The sequence below is a fragment of the Lynx canadensis genome, chromosome A2, assembly GCF_007474595.2.
Source record: "Lynx canadensis isolate LIC74 chromosome A2, mLynCan4.pri.v2, whole genome shotgun sequence".
NCBI lineage: Eukaryota > Metazoa > Chordata > Mammalia > Carnivora > Felidae > Lynx > Lynx canadensis.
The window spans coordinates 16,354,623-16,381,771 of NC_044304.2; the positions used below are offsets into that span (position 1 = coordinate 16,354,623).

A 27,149-nucleotide genomic window follows, 5' to 3' on the forward strand; every position below is an offset into this window, starting at 1 on the left:
CACTTAACACGGGGCTCGAACTCACAACCCCAAGATCAAGAGTTGCATGCTCCAACTGACCCAGCCAGTACCCCAAATTGCTAAGAAATACTAAAGGAAGTTACAATAGAATATAAACACTATGATTCTATTTGTGTGTTTAAAATGAAAAGTAAGGAGCACCTGGGCTTAACCAGTCAGCTAAGCGCCTCTTTTTTTAAAAAAATATTTTAATGTTTATTTTACTATTGAGAGACAGAGCAAGACAGAGCATGAGCATGGGAGGGGCAGACAGAGGAAGAGACACAGAATTTGAAGCAGGCTCCAGGCTCTGAGCTGTCAGCACAGAGCCCGACGCAGGGCTTAAACCCACCAACTGCGAGATCATGACCTGAGCCGAAGTCAGATGCCCAACCAACTGAGCCACCCAGGCGCCCCAAGCGTCTGACTCTTTAAATTTCCGCTTAGGTCATGTTCTCACGGCATGTGGGAATGAGCCCGATGGATGTCTGCGCTGACACGCGGAGCCTGCTTGGGATCCTCTCTCTCGCTCTCTCTGCCCCACCCCTGCTCATGCGCTCACTCTCTCTCAAAATAAATAAACTTTTAAAAACAAACAAGCAGGGGCGCCTGGGTGGCGCAGTCGGTTAAGCGTCCGACTTCAGCCAGGTCACGATCTCGCGGTCCGTGAGTTCGAGCCCCGCGTCAGGCTCTGGGCTGATGGCTCAGAGCCTGGAGCCTGTTTCTGATTCTGTGTCTCCTTCTCTCTCTGCCCCTCCCCCGTTCATGCTCTGTCTCTCTCTGTCCCAAAAATAAATAAACGTTGAAAAAAAAAAATTTAATAAAAACAAACAAGCAAACAAACAAATAAAACGAAAAGAAAGAAAAACACTTGTGTGTGTACATTTCCCAGAAGGGTCTGGAAGAACACACACCAAAGTAAAGTTTCACAACCTTGGCATTATTAACATTTTGGGCCAGTTCTTTGTTGTGGGGGACTGTCCTGTGCACTGTAAGATGTTTGGTGACTTCCCTTGTCTGTAGCATTCCTTCAGTTTTAACAACCAAAAATGTCTCTAAATATTATCAAATGTCCTCGAGGGAGCAAAATTACTCCAGGTTTGAGAACTCCTGTACTAGTTAACAGTATTTATCTCCAGAAAGGGATGATAGGAGAGCAGCTGGAAAGAAATTAAGGGCTTGTATTTTTTGCTTTACATACCATACTGCTGTACTGTTTGGATGTCCTAGGCCTCTCAAGCATTTACTACATGTGTTAATTCTCCAGAACAATAAGGAAAATAGAATCACAAGACCACATGGCTATTGGCCCAGCAAGATGACAGGATACAGACTCCCAGATGATCCGGAAACATGTGTAAGCCATACTCACCTTCATGGGGTTTTCATCATACGTTGGGGTCCCCAGGTCCATCTCAGCTTCATGCTCAAGGCTGGCATCATCTCCTGGGCTTTCCCAAGTAGGAGGATCCCACTGAGTCTGCCTAGAAGAAGGTAAGAACAGCCATGCTATCGTGGCCAGAAAACAGAGAACTCTGGCACAGGCATCTCTGCTCATATACACATAAAATACAACATTTGTAATGAGACATAGAGGAAGTCTGCTTCATAAGATAGAAACATTCTTTTGCTATCTTCCCAGCAGCAGTGATTCTATCCCACAGACATACATTGTTTAGCCCACTGTATTTCTCTAGCCAGTGAGGTGGAGATGTTTGCCTTGTCGAAGAGAGTAGTAAAACCAAAACATCCTGTCTGTTTCTCACTTGGCTCTTAATGTTCTGAAAATAGGATTCAGCAAAACCTAAAAAGTACATGGAGTCAGTGCTTGCCTATACCTCCCCTCTACAGGTGAAGAGATCAACAGCAACTGTACCCAGCATGTACTTGGAGCAAATAAAATAAATCACAACACACTCCTCACAATCCTTGGTCACATGAGAAAATGGTTCCTTGCTTTGGGAGCCTTCTTGTCTGTGGTTGTGCCCCTTTGCTTCAATGACTCATAGCATGGAAAAAACTTCAAGTCAAAAACTTATGCCCTTGGTCCCAAATATTCTCAACTGACTGCAAGAAGAAGGGTTCTACCATGTTAACTCATTCATTGCATGCTATAGTTGTTTTGCAAATAAGAAAGCATTGTAGTTTTTTTTTTGTTGTTTTTTTTACAGCTAGATCTGTGAGGTAACAACTGGAAGTAAGGAAATTCAATTCAGGAGTCTGAAGTCAGCTGTCACAGGGAATGCTATAAGGAGAATCCCTTAAAATGTCAAAAGCCTCAGAGAACTAGCAACGTATCTGGTGGGTCAATCCTGCCTTTGCAGTCTTGTGCTTTCCTACCACACCAAACTTTTGTCAGAAACGTTAGAGGCACTTGAAAAACCATAAAAGAAAATATTTGTATGAAATTTTTTAAACTTGTAAGACATTACAAACAAAAACATTTGCAATAACCTTGATAAAGGGATCTAATAATAATGACAGAAAATGGGTACATGCCCCAAACAAGCAAATCACAAAAGATGTAAACGGCCAACAATAAAGATGGTTCAACAATAAAAGAACTGGAAATGAAAATAAGATGTCTCACCAATTACACTTACAAGATTGAAAGAAATTACGTGAAGAAAAAGGCACTATTGTACACTTTTTGTGGGAGTCTACAATGGTACAGTTTTTTTCATGGTAAGCTGACAATAATTATCAATTTAAAATGTCTATCTTTTTGACCGACAATTCTACCTCTAGAAATCTACCCAAAGAAGGTAAGATTAGTATCTACAAGGATGTCCAGGGTTAGAGTTATATATAAAATCGTGAAAATCCATCAATTAGGGTGGGTTAAATAAAATTTTATATAGCCATACAAAAGAACAGGAGTTGGCAAACTTTTTTTTCTATAAATGATCACAGAGTAAATATTTTTGACTTTGTGGGTCACATGGTCTCTGCCACAACTATTCTACTCTGCCACTATATTGTGAAAGCAGCCATAAACAACTCCTAAATAAATGGGAGTGCCTGTGTTCCCCCCAAAACTTCATTTGCAAATACCAGTGGCCTATGGGCATAGTTTGCTGATCCCTCAAAGTACAAGCATGCACTAAAAACAGTGTAGTTCTATATTAATTGATAACGTTCTATACAGATTGGTAGAAAGATTATAAAAGACGTATCCCAACAACTCACATAAGATTATATACCAATGAGTGTGTACACACACACACACACACACACACACACAATTACATATATTCACATAAAGCTATCTTTTGTCTAAAAGACATATGTATTTTTTAAACTTCTAAGAAAAAGATAAATTGAGCTTTCTATAAACAGCAAGGGTCACCAAACTATGGCTCACGGACCAAAACTGACCTATTGCCTATTTTTGTAAATGAAGTTTTATTGGGCAGACATGACCATTCATTATGTATGGTCTATGGCTGTTTGCACAACAATGGCAGAACTAAGTAATTGTGTTTGGCTGGCAAAGCCTAAAACATCATTTGACCTTTTACAGAAAAGGTTTGCCCAGGACCCTCAATACCCACAACGTTAGATCAAGTCATTATCTTTTTATTTATTTATTTATTTTACAAACTCTTTAATTTTCCGCAAAAGAGTCTTGTAGATTAAAAATATATCAAAATTTATCTATCTAAAAAGGCATAACATAACATTTAAGACGTGATTCTGGAAATCTAGCAGCCCTCAAGCATAGTGAACACCAGCCAATGACATCAAGCCAATAATCATAAATCTCCCCTTATGATGGCAGCTTCTTTGACCAACTGAAACTGATTTGGGGATGCCCACACAGCCTTTCTTACCTTGTGATCACGTGGTAGTAATAAATCTTCCCTTCTGGATCTCGGGCTGTCTTCCAGTTGGGAGGTAAGACAATGGTTTTTGGTTTGGGAGGAGAGGGGGGTGGCAGATCCAGAAGATTATTTGTCACTACCATTTCAGGCTAAAAAGAAACACACACACAGACTCTTCATCAGTGACATCTCATAAAGGACAAAGTAGCCTACTTAAGCAATATGTAAAAACATACCTCTATCTCTATCTTTTAAAAAAAAGATAAAAAAAGGTTCAATCTGGGAAATGATCAGAGACAGAGTATATAAACAGCTTTAGGGATCTATCAGAAAATTGACAGTTGGCTCCAAGTTCACCATCCAACATACCACATTTAAAAATATTCAGCAGCTCACTATCCAGAGCAGTATCTTTCAACCTTAAAAAAAAGAATAAAATAGAAAATGCTAGGAGCACCTGGGTGGCTCAGTCAGTTAAGTGTCCAACTTCAGCTCAGGTCATGATCTTGCGGTTTGTGAATTCGAGCCCCATGTCGGGCTCTGTGCTAACAGCTCAGAGCCTGGAGTCTGCTTTGGATTCTGTGTCTCCCCCTCTCTCTTTGCCCCTCCCTGCTCAAGGTCTGTATCTTTCAAAAATAAACAGGGGCGCCTGGGTGGCTCAGTCAGTTAAGCACCCGACTTCAGCTCAGGTCATGATCTCGCGGTATGTGAGTTCGAGCCCCACGTCGGGCTCTGTGCTGACAGCTCAGAGCCTGGAGCCTGCTTCAGATTCTGTGTCTCTTTCTCTCTCTGTCCCCCCCTGCTCATGCTCTGTCTCTCTGCCTCAAAAATAAATAAAAACATTAAAAAAAATTAAAAACAAAAATAAACAAACGTAAAAAATTAAAAACAAAACAAAACAATGCTAAATGGCATATACCAACTTCTGGATCCTGATTAGCTGAATTAGCTTTAGATGTATCTTTTTTATTTTATTTATTTATTTATTTTTTTATTTAATTTTTTTTTTTTTCAACGTTTATTTATTTTTGGGACAGAGAGAGACAGAGCATGAACGGGGGAGGGGCAGAGAGAGAGGGAGACACAGAATCGGAAACAGGCTCCAGGCTCCGAGCCGTCAGCCCAGAGCCTGACGCGGGGCTCGAACTCCCGGACCGAGAGATCGTGACCTGGCTGAAGTCGGACGCTTAACCGACTGCGCCACCCAGGCGCCCCATAGATGTATCTTTTTTAAAGAAAAAAGCTGAAAAGCAGTATGACAGAATGTTACCACTTAACCCTTATCTATTTTTCTGTACGTTTTAAACTGCATATTTATAAAAATTTAACGTCACATTTTGAAAAACATGAAAACCTCACAATTCCTGTCTAGGGACTGAACTGTATCCCCCAAATTCCTACGTTGGAGCTCTAACTCCCAACGTGACTATATTTGGAGATAGGGCCTTTAAAGAGGCAATGAAGATTAAATGAGGTCAAAAGGGTAGTTTCCTCATAAGAGGAAAAGACACATTAGGGAACGTAAATATATAGGGAGACGGCAGCCATGTGCAAGGCAAGGAGAAAGCCTTAGAACCAAACCTCACCAACACCTTGATGGTATAGACTTCCAGACTCTAGAGCAGTGAGAAAATCAATTTCTGTTAAACCTCTTGGTTTGTGGTATCTTGTTATAATAGATCTAGCAGACTAATAATAAATTACTATAAGAATATATGCCCTTAATTCTCATTCTGTGTAAGCCAATTAATATAGAATACTTTTTCCAGCTTTACCTCTGCTTAAGCAGTCAAAGAGGAACCGGAGATCCCAGGCTCAGATAAAATGGGACCACTTTTAAGCAAACACAGGTCTTTGAGCATCACTGTTTTATGCATACCACTAATCCTACTTCATGTAGCTGCTTTTTTTGGTGTCCTACTTCAGTTCTACCTGTAGTCTTCCTTCCAGCCTATAAAGTGACCTCTTTGTCCTAAGCTTCTGTGTCACCTAAGAATACTTCGAATCATTCAGAACTTATTACTAATCCTTCCCACACTTGGGAATGATTCTTTCCCTCCTCAAACTATCTGCACCTTATGTGACACTAATCTCTACTTTTAGTATTATTCATTGTGATCCTCAACTCTCTTATTGGAATGTCAGCTCCTAAGGATAGGAATGGAGTCTTAGGTTTGTATTCAAAATTCCTAGGGCCCAACTCCTAGCAAGCCCTCAAATACCTGCTGTAAGAGCACACTGTCTCATCTCCCAACTGTTCCACATGTAGTCTTTATACTCCATCCCCACTAACTGTACTACCTGTCTAAAGCCGCCATCACTTACCGGACTGCTGCAGGAACCTTCTCTGGAGCTGTCGCAACTCCAAAGTGCTAATGTGATCAAGTTATTCTGTTCAGCTTTTCAACGGCTTCCAATGCCAGCCATTTCCCACTTCATCAAGATTTCACCACATCCTTCTCCATATGTTACAGAATACCAAACGTTTCTCTTACTACATATTGTACAGCATGTACAGTGAAGTAGTTCACTTCTGTACTCCTAGTCCACGGGTCTGATATAGTATCATATTCCAGTACTCCATAAAATACAAATAGCTACTCTATAAAATTGTTACTTTAGCAATTCATAGCAAAGTATAAAAATACAAAGTCGGTTTAAATTATAAATAAAAAGGATATCGGGAGCAAAATATGTATCAATCAACATAGGGGTAAAATCTAGAGAACTTTTTTTTTTTAATGATTGAGTAATGCTTCCTCAGAGACGCAAGCCCTTGAGTGAAATTGGGGACCAAAGTTAAAGAAAAAAAAAAACAAAACCAAGTGAAAGAAACAAAAATAAAAACCTAAACCAAAAGTAGACCTTCTAAAGATAAGGTACACAGCTAAGGAGTATTTTATCACCTGAAGGGTTTCTTACCGGCTGTAAGGGCTGAGGCTGCCCTGGTGTGACTATCGCAGTCACGGCTGCAGCTGGCTGTACGACCACGCCTTGCGGATGAGCTGTGAAAATCTGCTGTCCTTGGATGTACTGAAGACTTGGTTGGGCATAACTCTAAAGATAAAATGAAGAAATTCATAATTTATACTCTTTTGGCTCTAATAAAGCAGTAACTGTCTTCTCAGTTGGCATTCTCTTATTGGAATCCATGAATTTTAACTTTTAGTAAAGAGTATTTCGATACAAATGTGTAAAACAATCCTTTATTTCAAACACAGAAGTTTCTTTTTTTAGTAATTCCCTAGTCATTTACTTACTTCGGTTTTACCATTAAAATACAAAAAACAAAAAAACAGAAAAGGCTGGGGGGAGGTGGGGAGGCTCCTAAGAGCTGTCCAACTCTTTAGCCTCCAGGGAGACCACAGTAATAACAACTGAAGTGCCGCACCTAGTATATCCAAGACAGCTCCACAGGGCTCTTTTCAGAAAGCCTTTTTACTACCAACTCCTAAAAACTAACAGGTTGTTCTGACTGGAAAAGGTCAAAGAGAGTGAGTGATTCATAGTAAAGGAAGTAAGACAGTGATCTAATTACAACTCCCTCTGAGAGGAAGGAGGGTCTCTCTGTCTGAGAAAGACAGCAGAATTCATTCTAGATAAAATTCTTACCATACACTGATTTATACAGTGCCTCATGACGCTTAGAAAGCCCTTTCACGTATATAATCTCATTTAGTCCTGACTACCATCAGAGGTGAGGATCTCCCCTACCTGGAGTCACATAAGAAATTAAGGACCACGGCTAGGACTTAAACTTACTCTGGAATTAGTTCTCAGCACTAGAAACACTCTTAAAGAAGAGGTGACAACAAGCCCTGAAACACAACCCTGTTGTCTCAAGAGGTGATGACTACCAAGGAGGTGAACAGAGATAGATGCAGCCTGTACTTGAGGACAGATTTTGATCCTAGGGACTGAGATTCCACCACATAAAATAATTTCAGAAGTACTAACTGGTAAGTGCTCAAAATATAAAATACAATCATTCCAAATGATACCAGTAAAGACCCAAAGAGTCCGATTAGGCCAATGGAACTACCAAGGAGATTTCTGGATAAGTACCGAGAGGGCACAGAGAAAAAGAGGAAGAATACAACCCAGCTGACCCTTGAACATGTGGATTTGAACTACACAGGGCCACTTATAACAGATTTTCTACAGTATAGTACTGTAAATGTATTTTCCTTATGATTTTCTTAATGTTCTTTTTCTCTAGCTGACTTTAAGAATACAGAATATAAAACATGTAGCATACAAAATACCGGTTCATCAACTGCTTATGTTATTGGTAAGGTAACAGTAGTGAAGTTTTGGGGGAGTTAAAAGTCATATGCAGATTTTTGACTGAGGAGAGAGGTTTGGCACTCTTAACCTCTACATAGTACAAAGGTCAAGAGTACTTGATTCATATTCTGGAACAGCTTAATCTACACAGAACAAAAACCCACACTCAATGGTCAAAGCAGAATTATTATCAGAATAGTATCACAAAATAGAAATGCTTTCATCTCTAGGTATTTGGATATAAGATGGGAAATCTGTGCAACATCAAAGATTTTGTAGAAACAAATTTTACTTCCCCACCTAATTCCAGTTTCAAAGACTGAAATGTGGTTGAACCCAAAAGGCTTTTTAACACTGATGCATCTACACCCAGACAATACTGAATAAGAGGTCAGTACAAAAAGAGATATTAGCAAAAAAGATGGTAAAATAGTGTTCAAGAAATTTAAAAATGGGGCCCCTAGGTGCCTCAGTCAGTTAGTTGAGAGTCCAACTTTGGCTTAGGTCATGATCTCATGGTTCGTGACGTCAGGCTCTGTGCTGACAGCTGGGAGCCTGCAGCCTGCTTCGGATACCGTGTCTCTCTATCTCTCTGCCCCTCCTCCGTTCATTCTCTGTCTCTCTCTTTCAAAAATAAACATTTAAAAAATTAAAAAAAAAAAAGAAATTTAAAAGTATAATCTCAGAGGTGAAGTATAAATAATTCTTATAACGTTCAATTTCAACTTTGCTAAAAATAAGCTATAAAACAAAACATATCTAACTGGGGTCTAGTCTATGATCTAGTGTATGATCTGGAAAGTGAATCTGTAATGGCCCTGATGCCTGAAGGAAGCATCCTGAAGAGTGGATACAACAGGCAAGTTATTGCGCATGTAGGGAGTTAATATAAATGTGCTGGTATATCTGACTGAGTAAAAACAGTTTCTGGGAGGCTGAAGAAGACAGTAAACTGATAAACATGTTATCTCCATAGTGATCAGGAGATTAAGCACAAATCTACAACAGAAAGATGCTAATATTTTGGAGGCTAAAAATTCTTTTGACTCTCAGTTAAACTTTGTGCATGGAGAATTTGACAAGATCAGAGCTAATAAGTAAGACTCATCTAAAGGATTTGATGACTGGAGTTTTAAAGCTATAGTCTCCTTGAAATGAAGACTCTGGCTCCAAATGCTGGCTGTGAGGTAACTTCTGACCTGAAATGGCATTATCCAGCTTGAGCCCTCTATTTACCAGATGAGGTAATTTACCAGATGAGAAATTTCCAGACAAATTTCACCTGTTTCTAACATGCAAAGATATATTTAAAGGATAATAATTTATCATCAGGAAGGAATGTGACACATACTGGAAATAACTTCCAAAGGAAATGCCAAAAATATCTGAACAACATCAGCCTTGCTGGACTAAAAACAAACAAAAAAAAAGTCACCCAAGATAGCAGTAATCATTTAGAGGTACAGTGTTTAAAACTCAGACTGTCAAAAAGAAAGAAAACGGGGCACCTGGGTGACTCAGTCAGTTGAGCGTCTGACTCTTGATTTTGGCTCAGGTCATGATCTCACGGTTCGTGGGATCAGGCCCCATGCTGGCTCTGTGCTGTCAAACACGGAGCCTGCTTGGGATTCTCCCTCTTCCTCTCTCTCTCTCTCTCTCTGCCCCTGGCCTCCACCTCTCAAAATAAATAAGCTTAAAAAAAAAAAAAAAAAAAAAAAAAAAAAGAAAGAAGAAAGAAAGAAAGAAAGATGAACATTCTTCAGGGTTCTATTAAATTATCTATCCAAACCAGCTGATAATCACATGGCAATGCCAAAACTAACAATAGTAATAAAAAAGGGAAACTGGCTTGCAATTCCACTGAAGTTAGTATGGAAGATGTACATACTTGTGAGATGTATCTAAATAGCATATGCCTATCAATTCTCTCTTTTGCTGGGGGGAAATCTGTAGGAGATTGGCTCTCCCCTTCAAGAGACCTGAAATTACATGAAAGCTAATTTCTCAAACATAAATACAGTCTAGAAATAGCTTTAAAATGGGACTTCTAATGGGAATTAGAAGAGAAATCTAAGGAGGTCCAAAATGTTATAGAAAACATAATTATTCTGCCCCTACTTCTAGAGGGGAAAAAAAAAATCACTATTACTTTATATCTGAGTCACTTCACTTTATAATGTGAAAATTATAGTCTTAGGACTCAATTTTTTGAGATGTGATTTAGTATAACTTTGTAAGAATAGGTCACTTAGTAATGTCACAAAACCACTACAAATCAGGTGGCCTCAGCTGAAGTTGAGTTTTTACATTTGATAAGCAATTGTGGCAAAAAATGAAAGTCACCTTCTGATAACATATCTGCTCCAAATGTGAAAGATACTGCATATGTGTACACATACACACACACACACAAATTTATATCACACCACATCACATACTACTTCACTGTCAAAGTTATCATATCTTGCAAATTCTTAGTAGCCCATGATGGTATGGTCAATACTACACTTGAACACCACAGACCTCAAGGTCTCCTTCTACTGGAGGTTAGACCAGATATCAGATAGATGACTTTGACTAGGAGCATTTCACACTCCACAAATGTCAATACTCTGTCGACATCATTAAGGTAACTATAATTAAACCTTCAAGGTAAATGGTGCTTTAATTCTGTCATTATTAATATCCATTATCTCATGCAAACCTCAACCATGCTGAGGCATTCTGCTCATCTCATAGATAAGAAAACTAAAACTGAAGTGGCACCTGGGTGGCTCAGTCAATCGAGCATCTGACTTCAGCTCAGGTCATGATCTCATGGTTCGTGAGTTTGAGCCCCACATTGGGCTCTCTGCTGTCAGTGCAGGGCCCACCTCGGATCCTCTGTCCCCCTCTCTCTCTGCCCCTCCCTCGCTCATGCTCTCTCTCAAAAATGGACATTAAAAAAAAAAAAAAAACTTTAACTGAAGAATATAAGCTAAGCACCTGTCCCCAAGACACACATTAAATGATGGACAAGGACTCAAAACACATAAACAATAACAAAATGCTCTACATTTCTCATAACCTAAAGCCCAACATCATCTCTGATAACTAATCTCACAGAGAAGTAAAGGACAATTTGGACTATCTGAGTCCATTCATCTGCCACCTAATACACACAAAATAGATTAGGGAGCCAACAAATGACTCCTTGGTAGGAACAAAATGGAAAACTGTAAGCAAGCAAAATTGTGATGCTTGAGTCTTAAGGCTATGACTAAAACTTACAGAAAATCTTTTGCTCCATGGGATAGAAAAAATAGATTACTTTTTATAAGAATGGCCAAATGACCAGTGAAATCTCTCCTGGAGAGTCTTCAATAAATATCTTCCACTGCTATTGCTTAGGCTCTGAAACCTAGGTTAAGAACATACTTCAGGAATAGAAATGGGAGAGAAGTAGACCATGTTTCTTATATCTGATACACATTCTCAGGGAAAAAACTCAAAATAAACGGTTTGGTCCAAGAAAGAATGTGGCAAGACAGCAGAAGTTAGAACCTAAGAAATTTGTTTAAGATACTTAAAACACACACACACACACACACACACACACACACACACAGATACAAAGTAATTTGGAAAAATGGTTAAGAATCATGTTAAGTAGAAACCCATGGGAAAAAGTTTCAAGTCTTCAAAATTACAAATACATAAAATATAGATATAAGCATGTGGCTCAAGAGATCATACAAAATGAATGTAGTTAGTATACTTAAGATTTTAGGAATTCAAGCTGGATACTTTGCCATGGCCTTACAAACTAAAGTTTGATGCAGCTTCATCACAAAAATACTAACAGAAGTAACTGATCAGTACTAGGTAATGTGTGCAGGAAGTATCCCTGACAGTCTCTCTCATCCACGATAATTCACCTTTAAGGAGCGATATGGAGTGATGTGACGGACATCAGAATGTGGTGAGGATGATGCTTTAGATATATTTTTTGTTTAAGCTTAAAATGTATTGCTGGGTTCTATAGAAAAGAAGCTTGATTAAAAAACATAAAAATACACCTTGAAAAACAAATTCAGTATACTCAGCTTTTAAATTTAACATTATATTTACTACCATAGTAAATATCCTTAGGTTCACTCTGGCAAACTTCATGACAATAAAATGTAGGGGATATAAAATAATACACAAGCTGGGTCTAAGAAAAGGGCAAGCCACCTCCTGACTCAATTACCATGACCAGAGGGTTTTCCGTTTGTGAGCATATCAAAGAATAAACTGTATATTATTCACTGTCTATAAGCAAAAAGGAGAGGAGTAACCCATAAGTCTCTCCCTGACTACTTGACTTTGCGGGAAGTCAGCTGGAATGTGGTAAGCAGCCCTATTAAGAGGTTCATGTGATGGTAAGAAACCGAGGCCAGTTAACAACCACGTGAGTGAGCTTGAAAGTCAATCTTCCTTCCTCTTCCTAACCTTCGATGACTACAACCTTGGTTAACAGCCAGGCTGTTTTAATGAAAGACTCTGAGCCTGAACCACCCAGCCAGTCAAGCTGCTTCTGAATTCCTGCCCTACAAAAACTAAGAAATAATAATTACTAGTTGTCTCAAGCTGCTAAGTTTCGGAGTAACTTGTCACACAACAATAAGTAACTAATATATACACAATTCATCAATATATAAGTGAGCAATGGCAGGTTTCCCCTTCACAACAGATTTAATATCCTATAAACAGACTGTAAGACAAGAGAGGTTCCAAAATTAGTTACCTGCACAATAGGTGGAGTTGTCTGTGAATAGGGTGATGTCACACCATAGACAGCTGGACAAGTCTGTCCTTGATAATATATGGTTGCTTGAGACTGTGCAGGAGAATACTGCTGGGGGACACTGACAGACTGTTGGTTTGAATCCCAAACACCATAATTCTGTCCCTGAACTGGGCCTGGGGCTGGCACTGGCAAGACGGTGACGCTGGAGTCTTGGTGTACCACACCATCACTTTGGGCCACATACTGTGAACTGGAAACTTCCACAGGGGCTGCCACATGTGGCACCACTGGTACAGGTGGAGGGGCAGCAAGGGGTTCTGTAGAATGTCCCACCAAGGGCTGAGAATGATCATAAGGAGCAGGAGAACACACGGGGTCCATGCTAGGTGTGGGGAGGAGCACCTTTCCAGCATTAGGGTTGCTGGGATCCACATAAGCCTGCATGGGATAACCTGGTGGGTAGCCAGCAAAGGGGTGATGAGGGGCATTGTAGGCCAGAGAGTCATAGGGCAGTGGAGATGTCATTCCCAGGTTCTGCATCTGCTGCTGTTGTTTCTGAGCCTCCCGCTGAGCCACCTCTTGCTCAAACAACTTCCGGCGCTCCTCTGTAGAAAGTTTATTGCGGTCTTTAATTCGTACTTTCTTCTTAGAAGTTGGTGTATCGTATCTAGAAAGAAAATAGTAAGAGCATCACAAACTTTTTTCCCTAAATCAAGGGCATAATCAAAGCACTAATAAATGTTATGTCCCTCAATACTCAACCATTAACCACACCAACTCCAATTTGGCATTGGTTAAAAATCAGTCAAAATTACTTAAGGAGTCTTGCAGATAGTAGAGAATCCCAAAGAATCATTTAGATGAAAATAATAACTTTACTTTTATTCTCAGGTTCTAGAACATCAAATTAAAGATACATATAATATTCTAAACAGATTCTTCTTTACAGTTGGGGACACTTCTGGATCTACAAATTCGGACATTAAAACAAAGTACACTAGTAAGAGCTACAGAATTTGATGTACGTCTGACCACATACATTTATGATAAATATCAACAAAGGATAGTTGAATGGAAGATGATAATGCACACATAAAAATATGGGGAGCTCTATTCACATACTCTTCTCTGTGCAGGATCAAGGATAATGTCTTACTGCTGAGCTTAATGCCCTGTGCTGGTTCTGACAAGGCCCACTGGAAACCATCAGCTCTAACATTCAAAAGAAAAAAACTGAGGGCTTAAAAGATTCTGCTGCCAAGGTTTATGGAGTGAATCAAACTTATGAGAAAGTGCTCTTGGCAAAAATTAAAAACTGACAACTAACTTCAAGAGGTTTCACTGCACAGAAACATCTAAGACCATCTTCATGGACAAGGGCATAACATTTATCCAAACAACAAAAAAACAAATGGTCTAAAACCTCCATACTGACAATTTCCTTTAAAATGTTAATGGTATGGTAGTATCCTTAGTTGCTGGGCAGAAACAAATGCAAATTAGTCTACAGAACAAAGCACCTTAAGCCCAGGCCTCAGTGAATTCCCACAGATCAAATTCTAAGGAACATGATGAGTTCATTAGAAAATAAAATCATCATTTTATATAATTACAAAATTATACACGTATATATATAAACAAACGAGAGGACAAGACCCACAAAAACTACTAGTACTGGAATGATCCAATACAAACTGAAGAGACATTTAGTATGTTTAATGAATATCAAAGAGGCAATCAAAAATATCACTAAGGAATAGGAACATAAAAAACTATCAGGTAGATTTGAAAAAGAACTCCATGAAACATCTAGAAATGAAACAGAGTGGAAATTAAAACTCAATTATCATATGAAATTGAGCATGCACATACCTGACAATCTGACAAGTCTGGTCATTTACCCAAGAGACACTATTGCACATGTACATCAAAATTAGATAATAGCACTATACATAACTGAAGAAGCTTTACAACAAAATGTTACACAAAGCAGTGAAAATGAATAAACTGACACATGCAATTATGGGTAAATCTTAGCAATACACTATCAGGTGAAAACAAAGTACCCCCAAATTAAATGCAGAATGGCAGCCTTTTCATAAAGTTAAAAACCAACATATTATTTAAAAACACGTATTAGACAACATAAAACTGTATTTTAAAAAAGGAAAGCCAGGGTATAATGAACACAGGATGCAAGATGATATCATCTCAAGCAGTAAAGGCAAGGGACAGTATAGGAAGAAATGGCTTAGCCAGATTTATACAGTGGTTAAGATCACAGCACAAAAGCATTATAATATATGGAGAAGAAGTCTATGCACAGAAATGTGTCATGAACCAAGAAATAATCCAACATTCAATCCAATGTCCCTAAGATCCATGCCATGGTATGGTTAAGTAAGAGATCAGATCTGAAGAGAATTAGTAATGTGGAAGATGATCTTCAAATTCAAAAAGTTAAATGAATTTCAACCAGTTAAAATAAAAAGAAACCCTAAACAGAGGGTAGTGATACTGCAGAACACCAAACACAAAGCAGACCAAGCAGAAAAGCCAGATTACTTAAAGAACAACAATTAGACCAATAAAGTTTCATTAACAACAAGGGAAGTTAGAAGACTGAAGAATAACAGTTTCAAAGTGTCGAGAAAAACTTGTTAACTAAGCAAAACTTCCTTTTTTTTTTTTTCAACGTTTATTTATTTTTGGGACAGAGAGAGACAGAGCATGAACGGGGGAGGGGCAGAGAGAGAGGGAGACACAGAGTCGGAAACAGGCTCCAGGCTCTGAGCCATCAGCCCAGAGCCCGACGCGGGGCTCGAACTCACGGACCACGAGATCGTGACCTGGCTGAAGTCGGACGCTTAACCGACTGCGCCACCCAGGCGCCCCAAAACTTCCTTTTAAAAATGAGAGTCAATGTTCACATAAAGACTCATACATATACAAGTCTTCTAATATTCTATTTTTTTTTTTAACGTTTATTTATTATTGAGAGACAGACACAGAGCGTGAGCAGGGGAGGAGCAGAGAGCGGCAGGAGACACAGAATCTGAAGCAGGCTTCAGGCTCTGAGCGGACAGCACAGAGCCTGACGCAGGGCTTGAACTCACGAACCGTGAGATCAACGACCTGAGCCGAAGTCAGACGCTTAACGGACTAGGCCACCCAGGCACCCCCTAGTCTGGTAATATTCTTAACAGCCATCTGGAAACAATCCAAATGCCTATCAACTAATGAATTTGTTAAACAAGCTATGTTGTACCTATCCAATAGACTACCCACTCATCAATAAAAGGAACTACTGAGACATAACAACATGAATGGATTTCAAATGCAATCTGCTAAGTGAAAGACAGATTCAAATACTATCTAGACTATGATACTATATGTATCACATTCTGGAAAAGACAAAAACAGAGCATCAGAAAGCAGAGCAATGGCTGCCAGCAACTAGGGGTAGGCAAAGGGGACTGACTCCAAAGAGCTCAAGAAAATTTTCTGAGATGACAGAAGTGTCTATACCATGACTGTAGTGGTGGTTACTTAACTGCATGCATTTGACAAAACACTTTGAATTACACACTTAAAACTGAATATTTCTGTAAGTAATTTTTATCTACTGATTAAATAAAACTGATTTTTAAAACTGAGGGTGAGCAATGAAAACCAAAAAGATTTTTCAGACAAAATTGAAACACAGTATGAACAAAAACTCATCAAGGAAATCTTTTGTTGTTGTTGTTGTTGGAGTGAGAAAGAGCCAGGAAGAGTGAGAAAGAGCACAAGCTGGGGAAGAGCAGAGGGAGAGGAGAGATGGAATCTCAAGTAGGCTCAGTGCCCAGTGCAGAGCCCAACACGAGGCTCAATCTCAACTCAAATCAAGAGTCGGACGCTTAACCAACTGAGCCACCCAGGGTCCCCTAAAGGAAATCTTTTAAAGGAAGGTCTAAGGAAAAAGAAAGGAGAACAAAAAAACCCTAATTAATGTAAACAAACTAAATAAATCAATTTGTGTACATATAAAAAAATTAACAATAACTGACAGGGAAGGAGGAGGAACAAGAAATTATAATATTGGACAATAATGGCATATAAATTGGGAAGGCTGAATGATCAGAGTTAAAGTATCCTAAAGTACTTATGTTGTTTAGGATATGGATTAAATTTAGATTTTATTAAAGTGAAACTAGTTAAATACCACAAAGAATTAAAATATCAATCAGCTATAAACTATGTATGAGACACAGAAAAGTTAAAAGTAAAAAGGAAATAAAAAATTTCAGTTAAATCCTATCAATAGGAAGATAGCATACTTCTATTAATATCAAACAAAACAGACTATACAGCCAGTCTCAATAAAATTCTAAGAACTGGTAAAATACAAACCAATGAATGGCAATTAAATTTGAAACTTAACAAAAGAAGGGGGTGCCTGGTGGCTCAGTCAGTTAAGCATCTGACTTTGGCTCAGATTATGATCTCGTGGTTCACGGGTTCAAGCTCTGCATCGAGCTCTGCGTTGACAGCTCAGAGCCCGGAGACTGCTTCGGATTCTGTGTCTCCCTCTCTCTCTTCCCCTTCCCCACTTGTCTTCTCTCTCTCTCTCTCTCTCTCTCTCAAAATAAACAAAAACTAAAAAAAAAAAAAAAAAAAAAGTAAACAGACTGTAAAGCCTGATAGTATTTAGAACTAAATTATGACAAAGCTATACTATCACAAGAGTAGTGCAATGGTACTTATGAAGAAATTAAAATCCTCACTTTCATTTGAAGACAAAAAATGCTGAAAATTAGGGAGCTAAGAATCCCAATTACTCCAATTAGTGTGTGTGTGTGTGTGTGTGTGTGTGTGTGTGTGTGTATATATATGTCCAAAAGAGTGGAATAAAACATGAATAGCAATCAATTACCAAAATAAAAAACGCTGTTATTCTGTGATTTGTATTGGATGTGTTGCTAGTAAAATAACAAGAACAAAGCAAAAGGATTAGAAAGGAAAAAAACCAAATTCATAGGATATGGACTGTTGGCAAAGACCCAAAAAAAGGGCAAAAACCCCTACACTTTGAAATATCATTGAGAGTTTTGTATGGTTGCCAGCATGAGATCAATATACAAAAGTCAACTGCGGTATCTAAACACAAGCAACAAACTGAAAATGTAACAAAAAAGTTAAGGTTTTCAGAAAAGAATATACCAAGATACGTTAAGTCTTTATAGAGAAAATGTAAACAGGAGATTAATGAAGAACTTAATCTTTATTTAAAGTATTAAAGAAGACCTAGTTAAACAGAAAATATCTGAATACTCAATTTGAATATAGGAATAGGACTCCTTAAAACTGTAAAGATGTCAAGTCTTCTCAGAATCATCTTTTGGGTGAGATGGGTGGAGGGAATCTGACAAGCAGATCTGAAGGAGAACAAGTCTGAGAAAAGACATGACATCCCAGAAGATCAAGGAGGGACCTGTCCTACTTGCTATCAAGACTTAATATGAGCTACAGACACATTATGAGCCCCAAACCAGATCCTCCCACATATGAGAACTTGTTGGAGAGAGCGTGCTGCAGATCAAGGAGAAAGGATGGGCTTTCAAGTAAATGGTACAGAGACTGGGTATTCACTTAGAAAAAAAAAAGAAACCATAAACCTACCTCACAACATACACAAAAATTAATTCCCAATAAATTAAGGACAAGAAAGAAAGAAAAGAGTATCATTGCCTCAAGAGTAGGGAAGAAGTTTTTTTTTTAGTTAAAAAAATTTTTAAATTTATTCATTTTGAGAGAGAGAGAGAGAGAGAGAGAGACAGGCAGGCAGACAGAGTGTGAGCGCAAGCAGGGGAGGGGCAGAGAGAGAGAATCCCAAGTAGGCTCTGTGCTGTCAGTGCGGAGCCCAACGTGGGGCTTGCTCCCACAAACCATGAGATCATGACCTGAGCCGAATCCAGAGTCAGATGCTTAACTGACTGAGCCACCCAGGTGTGCCAGAAAGAATTTCTTGACAGCCATCTGTTGTTTTGTTTTATTTGTTTATTCATTTATTTATTTTTGAGACCTAGAGAAATAGAGCATGAGCGGGGCAAGGGCAGAGAGAGACAGAGACAGAATCTGAAGCAGGCTCTAGGTTCTGAGCTGTCCGCATAGAGCCCGACGTGGGGCTTGAACCCACCAACCGTGAGATCATGACCTGAGCTGAATCCAGAGTCAGATGCTTAACTGACTGAGCCACCCAAGTGCCCCAGAAAGAATTTCTTAAAACACAGTAAAAGCACTGACCATGAAGGAAACATACAATATGTGTGATATATTCAATTATACCATAATTAATAAATTCTGTATATCAAAAGACACAAAAGAGTCAAAATGCAAGCCACAAACTGGGAAAAAAATATTTGCAAAAATTATCACCCAAGCAGAATTATATTTAGAGTATAAAGAATCTTAAAAAAAAAAAAAATTCCTAAAACTCAAAAAGGTAAATGAACAGCACATATGAAAAGACACTTCACAGAAGAAACAGGAATGGCCAATAAACGTATGACAAGATGTTTAATCTGTTTAGTAATTAGGGTAATGCAAATTAAAATCATGATGGATTTACTATTATAAACCCTGACAACCCAAAATTAAAATTTTGGCAATTACACTATATGAATGCTATATCTCATTTTTTCAAACAAATAAATTTAATTTAAAAAGAACTTCTCCGGAATAAATGTTTTCTAGTCCCCAGTGACCAATCATGCAGCTTGTTTTTCTACAAGCGTGAGGAAGATAGCCTCTGACACAGAGATCAACCAGCATTCTGACTGGTAAGGCACAAGATTCACTAAAAAAAAGTTCTGACTTTAGAAGATTTATCATTACCTCTGAAGAGTTATCTCCCACCCACCTCCACTCCCTTGAAAGAACAAGTCTCTGGCTCGTCAAATAACATTTAAATGTTATCAAGTAGAAACCATTCAAGTACTGAAAATCCACTAGTCTTCACTGTCAAAAGAGACTCTGTCTCAATATTTATCAGTGAAGTTTTATACTCATTTATCAAGAGAATATACTTATTCCAAAACCCCTTGGTGCCCCAAATCAGAAGTACTGACTTGGGAACTTTCTGACTGGCTCAGAAAAGAGAGTAACTCACACAGGCCACTTACCTGTCATCTGGCCTTTTTGTTCCCCGCTCATAGGCAGAAGAAGGTGGTGAGAGAGAGCCCCTTCGTTTCCTTTTCTCTTTATTTTGAGTTTGCTTGTCTGGGTCTCTCTCTCTTGACCTGTTAGGAGTCTTTGGGGCAGCTGTTTGATCTCTGAAGCCAACAGCATCCCTTCCTCGTTCAGTTACTAAGGGAAAAGGGTTTTTAAAAATTTACTTGGCAGACTCTTCTCCATCATGATAGCACGTCAACTGTAGAACACAATTTCTATCCAACAAATGGATCTATGGATTCCTCCCTCATATGCCCATCCTGAATTTGGATGAGAAACAACGTGTTGTGTGTGTGTACACTCTACTTCCTGAAAGTCTCTGCCATGAATTCTCTTTTCTACCTTTCCCAAACTCTCAGTCCAAGCCTTCAGCCTTTCTAACAAGTTCTGTGGAACACATGCATGCGAGATGTTCCCGTTACCTTTAACAAGGCAGTCTGCTTGCAGTTCAAAATGTAAAAGCCTTCTACTGTCCCTGTAACTCTGTATATTTACAATTTGTAGAAGAGCAGCCTGGCATGCTAAGCATAAAAACTTCAAAGGGAAATAAATGTCTTTTTAGTTTAACAAAAAAAAGAAAAAGAAAAACGGATTAGAGAATTTTTTATGAACTACCATTTCAAAATGAAAATATTTCAAACACAAATGATAATAGCTGATAACTCATGAAGTTATCAAAGCCAGAGTTACATCTTCAAAAAAAGAATGCCATCTTCCTACTGAAAGATGATACTATTAAACTTTTCCACTCAGCCTCTTTACCTAGAATGGTCTTCCCCAATATCATTGTCACTGTTCCCAAAAGCTGTGCTAAGTGCTACTTTTCACTGACCACACCTCCTAGTTTCTCATCTCCCTAAGAAGTCTAAATCCCACCAATGAATATTCCAATATAAATTAACTGGTATTATATGCCACTGCTTTGTGTATGTTAGCATTGCTACTTGATTAATCAGATTGCTCTTGTCCTGTGGAAAGAATTTCTTATAAAATATCTCTCAGAGCACAAAGCAGATTCTCAATAAACATTAACTGTTTTTTCTTCTCACCTCAGAAAAACATGCTATCACTTGTTTTCTTCCCTGGCATCACGGTTAGGTTTACATATGCCATTCTTGCAGTTCTCCTTTTAGTGGGCCAAAAACTCCCACTAATTTGTTTGCAAAACAGTTACTAATCAATGGCCACGTATGAGTATTTGTCAGTGAGAAGCTCATAGAGCTCATCTACACCACACACTGGTAGAAAACACTACACAATTAAAACAATTGTTCCAGCTCACAAGGTATTAGCACCACATCCTTCTGCTTAGTTTCACCTGGATCTGCCCACGACTACTCTATTTCCTTCTTACAACAGGTTCCATGTACTGATGTTAACTTCCTTAAAATGTGACTATTTCTCCACTATATCCTGGTAAAATAAGAAAAGGAATCATACTAACTTCATATTCTGACACTGTGTCTTGGAATATGTGAGGCAGATGTCATTCCATTTATTCAGGCTGATGTTTTCATATTATAAAACGAAAGTAAAGCTAGGCTACATATTTCCCAAAATATTTTACAGTTCTTAGGAATTTTACAAGTTCTAAGCTTTTTAATTTCTTGCCATTGAGGGTTAACATAGAAGCTAGGCTTCAATTGTAAGTATTTCTTATAAAAGACTGAGACTGGTTGAGGCTGGGGCACTTATGTGAAGGAGAAACTGAAGTTGGCACACAAAAGGCTGCTTCCTGAAAAGATTAGTCTTCCATTATAGATGCCTCTCAAAGGGCATCGCTCTCAGAGGGCACCCCAGAGTAGATATTTGCAAAATATTGGGGGAAAAACCCCACAGAAATTTAAGCTTTGCCCATCCTGCTATTGATTTCAGCTCAGTGAGCCCAGAGAAGCTAGCCTCTGATGATCAAGCTTATAGTGGTGCCACTGGTTTTGCCAACCAGCACTACTCAACCCTGCCTTCTTTCTTATGGGAGGAATTCTTTCCAGCCCTAACTAGGATGTTTGGCTATGAAGACACTAAACCAATAGAGTTAAAAATACCCAAGACAAAAACAAAACCCCAACAACGGTACAAAGTACACCTCACAGGGCATTAACCTATATGATTATTTAACCACTAAGTTTTAAGACTATAAAAAGCTCTTCATGCCAAAAATAAAGAAAAAGAAAAAAAGAAACAAAAAGAAAAAGACCAAAAATATGATCACACTGGCTCCTTCACTCTATATTGGGTCAATACTGGAGGGCTCAAGAGATCAACAACAGCCACCATAAGATCCATTGTTTTCATCTTTAAAGAAGTACGCTGGAAACACAACTAAGTAGTAAAACCCAGAAACCAGACTACCATGGCCTCCCTGTTACCTTTTCTGGAATGATTCTTTTTCTTTTTTTTCGAGATTTTATTTTTAATTAATCTCAAAACCCAACATGGGGCTCGTACCCACAACCCCGAGATCAAGAGTCATGTGTTCCACCGACTGAATCAGCCAGGTGTCCCTGTAATGACTCTTAACCTTTTGAGGGATCACTGAGTCCCTGAGAACCTGATGAAAGTTTTTAATTTTCCCTAGAAAAATGAATGTAAATAAAGGATTCTGCATATAAACATCTACAGGTAAAGACTTATACAGACATTTAGGAGTACAGGTTTAACAATGCCTGTTCTAGAGGGACAAATAAATGGAAGAAAAGCTACTAAAAGCAGTGACTTCAAGGAAAGCAACACCAAAGGTAGTGTAAAGGGACATCTCTTTTGGCAAAAATTCACTAAGAAAGAATAAAAAGGCAAGTTCACAAACTTTTACACCAAATACTTCATTCACCTAATTACATACTGTTGGGTTTCAAAAACAAAATAGCTAAAATTCTTATCATTTACCTCTGCATATTTCCAAAAGAGTATTTGTAAAGCCATATACACAGAGTACCTCTGAATACCTACTTGTGTTCTCCTTTTCAGTTTGACTTTTCTTTGGAATTCGATAAACCTCCTGCAATTACAAAAAAAAAACAAAAAAAAAAAAAAACAAAAACCAAAAGAAGAGTTATTAGTATGGAGTGGAAGTGGTGATTGCTTTGAAGCTGATTGACTTCACATGGCAAGAAAGAACTAGGAAGGAACAGACTGGTATTTAATTATTCTCCAAAATCTGACTTACATCTAGCTTTAAGAATAGATCCTGGTCCCTCAGAAATAAGAACTTATATGAACTCATGTACATACACACATACACACACACACATTTATTATGTATATGTATGTTTTGTTTTTTAAACACCTACCAGGCTTGTCTGATCTCATCAGCCAAGTGGCAGACTAAGTAACTTGGACATTACATTTCTGGCAGGAATATACTTCCTGATAATCTTCATTTCTGCAAAGCTTCTGCATATAAAATGAACTCATCTAAAGTTCCTTTATCGAGAGTATTCATAAGAACAATTCTAACCTCTCACTTGCCATCCCTACTTAAGGGAAAAAAGGTTAGTAATTACTCAGCTATATAAAAACACCTCTGAAAAAACTTATGTCTAAAGACAATGCCCATTATTCATATTTTTATATAAATGCAAAACCAACTTGGCTAATGGCCAAATGTAATATCTACTTACGTATTGTTATTTTTAAAAAAGGAAAGGTAAAGATTAGATCACTGTCATTCTTGAAATAGCATCAATGCTGTACCAAAATTGTTCTCTACAAATGTAAACTGTTTTTCAGCCCTCAATACCTTTTCTTGCTATATGAATCTAAGGCCTAGAACATGTCCTGTTCCCTGACAATCCCTCACTTTCTAGTCCATCAAGTACTTCTTGGCAAGGCACAACATTCCCTTATTCAGTCACCTTGGTTAAGTGGGCAAATGGCAAATCTACACATCCTCAATGGTTTATCACATGATACCTCCACTTTATAGTAACCTCATAATATTAACCATACCTATACGAGCTGGTAATTCCATTTTTTTAAGCAACTGTACTCCAAAAAAATCAAAGAACTCCTCTTTCCACGTAATTGTCAGTTCTAGCAATTATTTGTGGAAAACGAGAAATAACCCACATGCTATACAACTGAAGAAGGGTCAAGATTTAATATTCAGCTGTGATTAAAAATGACAAATATGAACCACACAGATAAAGAGCAATCTATACGAATGTAGATTTTTTAGAAATAATTATTCAACACCCCATGCGTGCTGACAAATTACTTAATAAAGATGTCCTAATTAGATGTGCACTTATCCTGTGTGCCAGGTATCACACTAGGCATTTCAAACACATTACTTTATTTGAGCTTCAAAACAACTCTATGAATTAAGTACTATCATCTCCATTTTTAAGGTTATGATGCTTTCAGATAGTCTGACTCCAGAGCAATTTAATCTCCTGTACTACACAGGAAATGGTGAACGGTGGCATTATTTGGGAAGGAGTACCACTTTAGGGACTCACACATAAATGCAGGTGGCATTCTCTATTCCCCCAGTCCCTCTTTCCTGTGTAGGACTTCCACTGGAACTCTGGCTGCACAATTAGACTGCTCCAGGAAACTTTTATAGAAATACCATCCCAGACAAATTAAATCTAAAATTCCAGGCACTGGTCCCAAGTATCTGTATTTTTAAAAATTAATTTGTTTTGGGGGCAGGGGGAGGGAGGGAGAGCACGCACTTGCACACGAGTGGGGGAGGGATAGGGAGAGAATCCCAAGCAGGCTCTGCGCTTGACAGTGCAGAGCCTGACATGGGGTTCAATCCCACGAACCATGAGATCATGACTTGAGCCGAAATCAAGAGTCTGACGCCCAACCAACTGAGCAACCCAGGGGTGCCTACGCTTTTTTTTTTTTAAAGCTCTCTAGATGATTCTGATGCCTACAGAACGTTGAGAACCACTGAACTACTAGCTTCTCTTAGCAGCCTTCACACACTCTCCTCACAAGGGAGAATTTGAGAGAAAGAACTGTATATGCCTGTCCTCAGCTCAAACCACCTGGGGGTGGCTCCTCTGAGGGATGCTTGGAGCTGTCGAGCTGTCAGTGTCCAGCTATAATGGTGAATCAGGAATAAAGACAGAAAGGACAAAGCTGATACTCTTAGCTCTGTCGACTCCTCTGTCCACCTCTCAGAGGGGTTATCAAACTTGGGAAAAAGTAAGAATGCCACTCATCACCACCTACCCACACTATAAGGAAAAACACATGTTCTATTCATTTTTAAAGGCTTCAACATGACTGTTGCATTAGGTCCTCTGTAAATTTAGGTACTCCAAAAAGATAACATGTTCATTCACAAAGGGGGCTTAGAACAGACACAGGGATACATAAGTCTGTGTCAACTAAGGATTACAAAATTTTTACCTATATAGTTTCTTTTGCCTAAGGTCTTGGGCATTACAAGTATTCATTACAAACATTTATCATAATTTATTACACAGACTTCAAGTTGGGACCTATTCTATGGTGGCAGTTAAGGTACCAAAGAAAATGTTTCTCAAAAATATATTCCTAACTTCATTCAAAAGTTTAGAGCAACTACTAAAGTAGAAAATGCATTCCAATGTTCACAAAATGGAAGATTATTACTGACTCATGACCAAAAGCTATTGACTTTTACTGTGTGCGTCAAACTATGGGGAGTAAATTCCATTAACATGCACCCAAGCACTTGGGAGCTACTAACTGGATCCTCGTCTTCATATAGTTAAAGCTGTATATAAAATTAAACTGGAAACTCAGATTGTCTATTTTGAGGCCCTGAATTTTTCCAAAGCCCCACAATAATGTAAACTGAGAAGGAAGCAGTCATGTGAAGATTACTATACTATTTCTTAAAATCATTCTGTCTTAAGAATAAATAGCAATAATGGTAGCTTATGTAATATGGAACTCGAGAATAATGTCCTATCTGCAGGCCACAGAATCCACTGAAGAAAATGTTTGAGTTGGCTTCATTCACCCTAACCCTCCATGTAAACTTACTTTGGTCTGCTAAAAATTCTACTCAAAAGACTAGCATGTTATGAAAGAACACTAAACCATGAGTCAGGAGACCTGGGTTCAGGGACTAACCCTGCCTTCAGAGGGGCCGAAAAGAATCTAGTTCCCCACTCCACCTAATATTCTTTACCTATCATCCCGCTTTACTCCTTTGGTGTCTACGCTGCTGCTCCTAACACATACACATACACACTCAAAGCTGTAATTCTTAAGGGCCAACACTATCTTACTCTTTGCTCTATCTCTAGTACCAAGAAAATGTCTGACACAAAGGCAACACTCAATTGTTTGTTGATTGCACTAATAAGTGAAATTCTACTAATAATGTGCAGAAATCAACCACACAGTGCTAAAGAAATTCAAAGTATTGCATAGCTCTTTTTTTTTTTTTTTTTAATCACTAAATCTATACCATCATTCTCTTTCATCCCTGGTAAGAATGCTACTTACAGGCCTATATAACCATAGACTAGACATTGCATATTTCCAGGGTCAGACTAATAAGTACGCCTCTACAACATTTTGAACTCTTTTCAGTGCTTAGAACAGCTTACCCTTAAGTCTATCAATCATTCCTCTTCCATCAAAGGCTCTAAATCAATCTCCAGAAATTGTTCGATAAACACTGAATCACTAATAAATCCATGCACAAGCAATGCATCCAACATCCCTTATAAAAGCCTGTAAATGTGTGTGGAGTTGTTTTTAATTTATAGACAAAGACAGCACAAGTTCTTTGATGGCTATTTGTGGAATTCTGGTTTGCTCATTTATACAGCAAGTATTTTTGTGTTAAAAGCACATATTAACGGTCTCCTATGTTTAAAGGACACTGGAGATACACAGTAGCAGCCACCAAGGAATTCACAGGCTAACAATCATGGCTGACAATTCTTACTGTGTGCCACGTCCTTTAATTGCATTCTCATATACTTTTACACTATTAGAAGTATCTTTATTATATCTACAGTACATACTCAGGTTAAATAACTATACTAGGGTCATACATGCCACAGTGAGCTCTATACTGGACCCAGGATCTAAGCCTA

The 27,149-nt window shown here is 38.4% G+C and overlaps 1 protein-coding gene across 5 annotated transcripts in view; it reads right to left on the reverse strand.

Moving 5' to 3' along the window:
• The window catches only part of SETD2 (SET domain containing 2, histone lysine methyltransferase), a 126,738-nt gene that overhangs the window by 17,991 nt on the left and 81,598 nt on the right, over positions 1-27,149 (reverse strand). Inside the window, exons 13-18 of one of the 5 annotated variants that reach the window (XM_030306302.1) lie at positions 23,044-23,092; positions 20,046-20,229; positions 12,880-13,549; positions 6,747-6,881; positions 3,834-3,973; positions 1,373-1,484 (exon numbers count right to left, since the gene is read on the reverse strand). In XM_030306302.1, coding sequence (XP_030162162.1) covers positions 1,373-1,484; positions 3,834-3,973; positions 6,747-6,881; positions 12,880-13,549; positions 20,046-20,229; positions 23,044-23,092 — 1,290 coding nt within the window. Of the gene's footprint in view, positions 1-1,372; positions 1,485-3,833; positions 3,974-6,746; positions 6,882-12,879; positions 13,550-20,045; positions 20,230-23,043; positions 23,093-27,149 lie in introns of those variants that run through there. The other 4 variants (XR_003966805.1, XR_003966803.1, XR_003966808.1 and 1 more) reach the window with 4 other exon arrangements.